Source organism: Megalops cyprinoides, chromosome 2 (genome assembly GCF_013368585.1).
Source record: "Megalops cyprinoides isolate fMegCyp1 chromosome 2, fMegCyp1.pri, whole genome shotgun sequence".
In the NCBI taxonomy this organism is placed as follows: Eukaryota; Metazoa; Chordata; class Actinopteri; order Elopiformes; family Megalopidae; genus Megalops; species Megalops cyprinoides.
In genome coordinates this window covers 38,690,178-38,697,911 of record NC_050584.1, presented here as the reverse complement: position 1 = coordinate 38,697,911, position 7,734 = coordinate 38,690,178, and the positions used below count along the sequence as shown (strand labels likewise).

The following is a 7,734-nucleotide window of genomic DNA, read 5'->3' as shown; positions in this document are numbered from 1 at the left end:
ATGAAACTTCAGCGATCACACCTACTTCCTCATACTTCCTCCGCACAGCCAAACAAGACGCGTTTCCCCCTCCCGTAAGCTTCTTACTTCTGCAGGGGGGGCTCTGCACTACCTGCTGCGGACCCCTCATCAGTTCAGATGTATCTCTCTCAGAGACTTGGTTTCCTTTCCTGTCAGCAATAAATCAGCACAAGAAAGGTCGACGCCGCTGACATCACACATCTCTTGATATATAGTCTCATATGTTACCCTGAGGAAATGCACAAATGCTGCATAACTGATCCTGATTCCTAGAACCAGTGTAAATTACAATGCAGCCAGGCCAAGACAAGAAATTGTCAGTGAAACATTTGTACATCTGTTTGATTTTTTACGGTTGCTTAGTGGCTGCAGCTCCACCCTGACTGTGGTTAGTACCGTCACTCCTCTGTCTCTCAGGTGAAGGGCAGACACTCCACCCAAGAATAACTGCTTTCAAGTTTCTGTTCAAGTACAATCCAAACTTTATAAAAATATAGAGAAATTTAAGTGAATTTGGATTAAAAAAAGTGCATCTGTGCTTATGGTTAATAATAGCGTTATTGTTTCTGCTTTTTTGATTTATTTGTGTTGAAATATACATTGCAATGACCCGTGTCTAGTGCGCTCTGTTACTTTGCTGCCCACTTGTGGCATGTCTTAGTGTTGAGAGACTAAAGACCATTAACGGTGCTGATCAGCTCCAGTGCTCTAGACCAGTAGGTTCTCCCACTTATCTTCAAACAGCAAACCCTCTCAGAACCAGAGGAAGGAAGATAAATGAGTTTAATTAAGACAATGATTAGTGGAATAAGGCGGTTAGGCTTCTGGCTGTGATAAAAGCCTGCAGTTCTCTGGGGACAGGATTGACATTAACAAGCAAGCATTCTAATATCTAATTTGTAATGAAAAAATAACTAAAATTACAGGGTTGTAAATATGCATAACATTTAAATGTTATGATTGAATTGAAATGATTGAATATGTGCTGTTTGATTTAACCTGTGGTAAAAATTTGCCTAATAAATATTGCAATATTTCTGTTTGTGGGCTTTAAGATGTACAATAGCTGCTTTTAAAGGCTACACGATGGCACAACGCCACAATGTTGCAAATCTGTAAGAAAGTAAACCACACTTAAAGCATGCCATGTATTTACAATGCTCTGTATTTATTCATTTATTTATTTTGTTTCAACTGATGTACATAAGGATCAGGGGCATTTTTAATAATATTGGACATACAGTACATATTTCTATTTATTAGTATGTGAAAACAACATACAACTGCCCATCACATTTGCTCGGAGAAAAATGATTTGGCTGTGGTCAACCATGGATTTAATTCCTGCAGGGTACGACAGAGAATGAAAAATAAAAAATATCTACTTAGCTTATACTGTAAACAATTATTACTGACATGACACAAATGTTTGTTTGAATTTCTTGGAAAAGATATTTTCAGTAGGAATCGTAAAATAGGTTTCAAAGTTGATGACAGACAGTCATACAAGTTTTGAGATATTTGGCTATAAATTCCACCACGTAAGCAGCTGATTACTGACAGTCACAAAGATTACGAAATGATCTGAGACTTTCTCTCTTTCTACAAGGGTGACTCACTGACTTATCTGGCACATGCGGACGTCTTTAGCACTGACCTCAAGCAAACCATTTACATGTTTTACAAAAAACAAAACAAAAAATTTTTAAAATAATGACAACAATTATGAAATAGCACCATTCCAAAGCACCATGGGAAAAATGACAAGCGCATCTTGCTTGGTGACCATCCCCATCACAATCATCTGTAGGCGGCTCCTTTATTATGAATGAGAATATTTGGGTATTACAAGAGCTAGCGGTTTTGGTGAGAGTGATAAATGCATGTGGGACAAGGTCAGTACTTCAGCTCGAGAGGAGATGTGCAGAAATGTTTGCGGGTCTGGTTGACTGAATGAGAAACTATGAACCCCCAACCACTGTCTGCCAAAGGCGGCTCAGTATTCAGTATTGAGCGGGGAGGGGGGGGGGTCATGTTCAAATCCCTCATGCAGGGGGATTTAGTCACAGCAAGCTTGACACTTGGACGAAGGAGCACCGCGTGGTGGGTCGAACCCAGGATTGAGGTCTCGTCAGAAACAACTGGCCACGTGTGGCACATGTTCTTATGTTCAAAGCTTTTATTGGTTTCCCATAAGGCGAGCCTTCGTGTTTCCACCCTTCCAGAAGATGGTACAGTGTTATTATTGTAACTGAGTTTAGACACATTCGCTGACTGTTAATGGGCCCTCACTGTGCCCATGTGAGTGGCAAGACAGTGGCATGTAAACTAGGAAGATGAAGGATGCTGCAGGAGGCAATAATTATGGGACCTCGGAGAAAAGAAACAAAGGCTAATGCAGAGGTGTCTGCATCATTAAGGTCTAGATCCATTATATTTGTGCAAATCCATCTCTCCACACTGCTGATCATCTGTGAGGTTTTGTGAACAGTTCTTTTAGACATACAAACTATAATAATAAACCAATGAGAGTCGAAAAGTAGTTTGTCTACTGCTTCAAACCCTTATAACACAACAATATGAAACTAAGGAACAAAAAACATGACAGAAATACAGAAATACTCCTTTTGTCCTTAGAGAGGCATTAATTAAGAATGCAGTCTGTAGTTTGACGCAGAATTTCTGTACACAATGACCAATACCTGCAAATAAGCAAGTAATAATCCAGCACACAATTGGAGAGTAAGTGAAATGAGAGAACCAACAGAACAATTGAGGAAGTGAAAGAGACTGACAGGAAAGACTATTGTCGCAAATTAACCGGTGGCCCTGAAAAGGTAGTTGCACCAAACACTGTGAAGCCGTACTGTATGCAAAGAAACTATTGTCAACCCATCTGAAATTCACAGCAGTGCCACATCATTTGGTCTCAGAGCACTCCAGAGTTGAAGACCTGTGTAAACAGCAGTACAGTCTCTCTCTCTCCCCCTCTCTCTCTCTGTCTCTCTCACTCTTTCTTTCTCCCATTCACTTTCTCTTTCTCTCTCTCTCTCTCTCTCCCTCCCAACAGCTCTCCCCCGGTGGAATGTGCAGCTGAGACGGTCTCTGCCCAGCAGGGGCAGGGGAGGAGAGGAGAGGAGGAAGGAGGAAAGTCAGTGTCCTTGGCAGGTCTTACAGCACATCTGTCTGAAGTATGGTCGGCTGCAGAACTTAAACCTGAGCACCAGGGGGCAGTACGCCACTGTGTTCACATCTTTGCATTCTGCACAAAAACAGAACAAAACAAAATAAAGAACAAGAAGAAGATGATGATGATGATGATGATTCAGCTGGAGAGGCCGTAAATGAGCCCCCACGTGCGGGGAGCAGGCGACTCGGTGCGCTTTGACCTCTCACCTTCGGGATTGTCCGTGGGGCCGAGGTCACACTTGCTCTCGCACTGCTGCATGGCCGCTGGGCGCTGGGCCTCCAGGCACTCGCTGGACGGCTGGCTGGTGTGTGCGAGACACTGCACGGAGCGCATCTGCTGGCCCAGCCCGCACTTGGCTGAGCACTGCGATACAGCAGAGAGACAGCCCCATGTTAGCACGCAGCTCACACAGCCTTGGAGCAGACAGAGCCCGGTGACAGTCACTGAGAGGGCCAGGGGAATGGTGGGGAGGGGAATGAGGGAGGGGGGCGGGGGAGGGGACACACACACACTCAGTAATTTATTGCTGAGCAGATACCAAGGCAAGAATATAATAGTGCAACTACTTTCAGTACACTTTTTTTTTCTTCGAGAAGGTTACTACTGTGGAGGCTGTCAAACTTGTGGACAGAGACAGACCCCACTCCTCTCACCTCTCCCCACGGTCCGCTCACCCACTGAGCGGGTGGGCAGCGCTGCAAGTTACAGCGCACCCTGGAGGTGGGGCGGCCATTCTTGGGGCAGTGTGACTCCGGCAGAGTGTCACTGTTCTCACCGCTCTTGCATAGAATGACACGGTGCCTGTAGCCTGGCCCGCAGCTGGGGGTGCACTAAGAGAGACATGCATAGAGAGATGGGGAAAGAGAGATGAGCACACAGTGAAACAGGCCCCAAGAGAAGGTCGCCTGTATTCAAAGTACCATTCCGATCCTTTCAGCTTTGTTACATTCAATTCCATAAATTCCATCTCTACGCCATTCCACGTATGTGTCCTGCCCCACTCTTGTTGCTTGTTGTTCCACAACTGTTGGATGGTATTGTTGTTTTCACTTTGTAAAGCATTGTGTGAATGCACTACAAGAGACACTGGAACTGGAGTCAAATTCCTTGTATGTGTAAAAGCATACTGGGCCAATAAAGTCTGATTCAGATTCCGATTCTAAAGCTCTCTGGTCTCCTCCCTTCCTTTCACCTACCAAAGCAGGAAGCAGTTTTTTGCAGTGGGCTTAGCCATCAAAGGATGCAATGGGTGTTTTAGATTGTTCCCACGTGGATTGCACAGGAAGCAGGAACTTTCCCTACACTTGTTCTGAGTGATGCATCAGGTAGTGAAATTTACATTTACATTTTTTCATTTAGCATACATTCTTACCCACAGTGACTTACAAAAGTGTAAAGAAAAAGGACTAGAAGCAGAGCAAATACCAAACCGTCAGTGTTGCAACTGATAGTAGGAGTCATTATATAATGACTCTGTCTGCAGGCAAACTGTGGGAATTTTCGCTTTACTCACAATTCCACATTTATTCAAGATGAGAGTTTAGTGCAAAGTTGTCACTCTTCACACTCTAGCTAATGTTTATTATGGGAGGATATCAGCCTGCAACTGCATGTGAAGGGGATGGGCTATAGTGTTGGAAGTGACTGAGATGGAGGGGGTGACGGTACCTCAGACCAGTCCAGTGCCAGCCACTCAGGGGGACAGGTGTGGTTGCTGCAGGGCTCAGTGGGGGGAGGTCGTGGGGGGGTGCAGGCACTGTCATCCTGGACCTTCTCCTCAGTGGGAGAGATCTTCCTCTTACAGAGCACCTCCCGTGTGCGCAGACCCCCGTTACAGCTACGACTGCACTCCGACCACTCACCCGACCACCAGCTGTGAGAGAGAGAGTCAATACAACACACTCACCCACCCACCAGCTATGAGAGAGAGAGAGTCAATACAACACACTCACCCACCCACCAGCTATGAGAGAGAGAGAGTCAATACAACACACTCACCCACCCACCAGCTATGAGAGAGAGAGAGTCAATACAACACACTCACCCACCCACCAGCTATGAGAGAGAGAGAGTCAATACAACACACTCACCCGACCACCAGCTATGAGAGAGAGAGAGTCAATACAACACACTCACCCGACCACCAGCTATGAGAGAGAGAAAGTCAATACAACACACTCACCCACCCACCAGCTATAAGAGAAAGAGAGAGAGAGGGTCAGGACAACACACACACACATACACACATACCCATCCACCAGCTATGAGAGAGAAAGGGTCAGTACAACACACACCCACTCACTAGCTATGTGTGTGCAAGAGAAAGAGGGCCAGTGAGACATACACACTCACCCAACCACTAGCCATGAGAGAGAGGGTCAGTACGATGCACACACATACATACTCTCTCCATAGAAACACAGGCTATGACAGAAATGACAGAAATATACACAACATACACAGACATGCACACACTAACATTCAAAGAGACATGTACAGACACATACAGAAAGGCATCCGCACATGCACACACATTCTTTCACTCACACACACACACACACACTATAAACATGTTAATATGTACACCCCAATGGAGAAAGATATACAGACATACACACACACACCTGACACTAAAACCAGCTCTGAAATAAAGAGACAGGCTATAGTTCACATAAGGACACAGGATTTGGGTCTGGGATTCGGGTTATTCCTATTACTTGAATCCTATTTCCCGAAAAAGATCATCACGTGGTACCTGGGAAATAAGGCAGTGTTTTTTGCATGTTAATACATTTCACTGGATCGAGTTGCATCACACAAATCCAAGCATACAGCAGGATTTGCTCTCAGTCATTTTGACACTACAGAGAGCACGTCACAAGTTCAGCAGCAAAGGACGGAAGAGATGGCATTTGGTGTGTTAAGTGAGCCACATCGTTTCAATTTTACTTTGAAACAGCGCTAAATGTGAAACTCTACACTCCACAACCTGACAGCTTTTTACAATTGCTTTAAAACAAATTACAAAGCTACAAGCCGCTTTCAGAACTCTTTTAAAACCTTTCATTTCAAAACAATTAAACCTAACTGCAACTGCCAATAATGACTTCTCATTACTGCAAATAGCTTTTCCCATGTAAAAATGCAATGAAACGTAATTGCTAATCTTCAGAACACTGCATCAAAGACTGGAAACAGCTGTGACAACAGGGAGCCCATTGTAGCCATGAACCAGGGCAAGTTTGGGCCACGGGCAAAAGCATAGGTGTAAGAAAACCTGCTATTACAGACCAAATCAGACCGCTTAATCAACAGGAGCCCATAAATGAGGGCAACTGGGTTGCATATTCAACCAAATTTATACAATAAAACATAAATTGTTGTTCCCATCATCCATACATTTTGTTTAGAGATTTGGTGAGTTTATACAGCATTATAATGCAAGACAGGCACACATAACATACACTCCACTGTCAGTCTGTGAGAGTAGAGAACTGAGTGGTGACCGTGGCCAAAGCCTCAATGAGTAACAGGAGATAGCCACAGTAGATATCATTCTGACACAGAGTGGCATCCAGCTTGCAGTCACTCAGAGACAATGCTCCAACAATGTTGGAGGGGGCGAGCCACATCAGCACCCCAACCAGGCACATTGTTAACATCAATCAATACTCCTTGGTGCCTTTTGAAAGGAACACTTCAAGGGATAAGAAATGTGAGCGAAATACGTTCGAGTAAGAGTACCACCATTATAGAATACCACCGAGTGCTGTAATGACGAATATGCAGTAGGAGTAACAAGTGCATGTAAGTGCAGTAAGCTGTGCATTCTGTACAGCAGCAGTGTTGCTGTGAAAACAGTACATACAACTGAATATATTGCTTTTGTCAATGGAGTTGGATGCCCAAATAAATAACTACAAATTCACCTTCATTGATGACAAGTGATTCAACTTGGGTAAGCAGCGAAGATGTGATTATCATTGGCCACATGCAATAGTTCAATTGCTGGGCCACAGCAGTCTGAACATACAGGTAACTGCCAAAAGAAATGAAAGGCCAACAAAAAGAGACTTAATAGGGTGTTGGGTCACCACAAGCCACCAGAACAGCTTCAGTGCACCTTGGCATAGAATCTACAAGTGTCTACTCTGTTGGAGAGATAGGACAACATTCTTCTACGAGAATTTGTTTTGTTGATGGTATTGGAAGAAGCCGCTCCAGAATCTTCCATAAATATTTAATTGGGTTGAGATCTGGTGACTGAGATGGACATGGCATATGGTCTACGTCGTTATCATGTTCATCAAACCATTCAGTGAGTACCTGTGCCCTGTGGATGTGAGCATTGTCATCCCGGAACAGACCACCGCCATCAGGATAGAAATGCTTCACCGTAGTAGGTGATCATTCAGAATATTTATTGCCATTTGGCTCATCCTTGTCCTCCAAGGGGTTCAGTGGACCTAAACCATGGCATGAGAATTCACCCTGTACCATAACAGACCGCCAGAGCTCTTTAC

At 44.3% G+C, this 7,734-nt stretch overlaps 1 protein-coding gene across 1 annotated transcript in view; it reads right to left on the bottom strand.

Moving 5' to 3' along the window:
• Window positions 1-3,051: 3,051 nt before the first annotated feature.
• The window catches only part of adamts10 (ADAM metallopeptidase with thrombospondin type 1 motif, 10), a 29,995-nt gene continuing 25,312 nt past the window's right edge, over window positions 3,052-7,734 (bottom strand). Inside the window, exons 21-24 of the mRNA XM_036521357.1 lie at window positions 4,880-5,084; window positions 3,865-4,041; window positions 3,418-3,574; window positions 3,052-3,283 (exon numbers count right to left, since the gene is read on the bottom strand). Of these exons, the coding sequence (XP_036377250.1) occupies window positions 3,174-3,283; window positions 3,418-3,574; window positions 3,865-4,041; window positions 4,880-5,084 (649 nt within the window). The 3' untranslated portion in view covers window positions 3,052-3,173. The remainder of the gene's footprint in view (window positions 3,284-3,417; window positions 3,575-3,864; window positions 4,042-4,879; window positions 5,085-7,734) is intronic.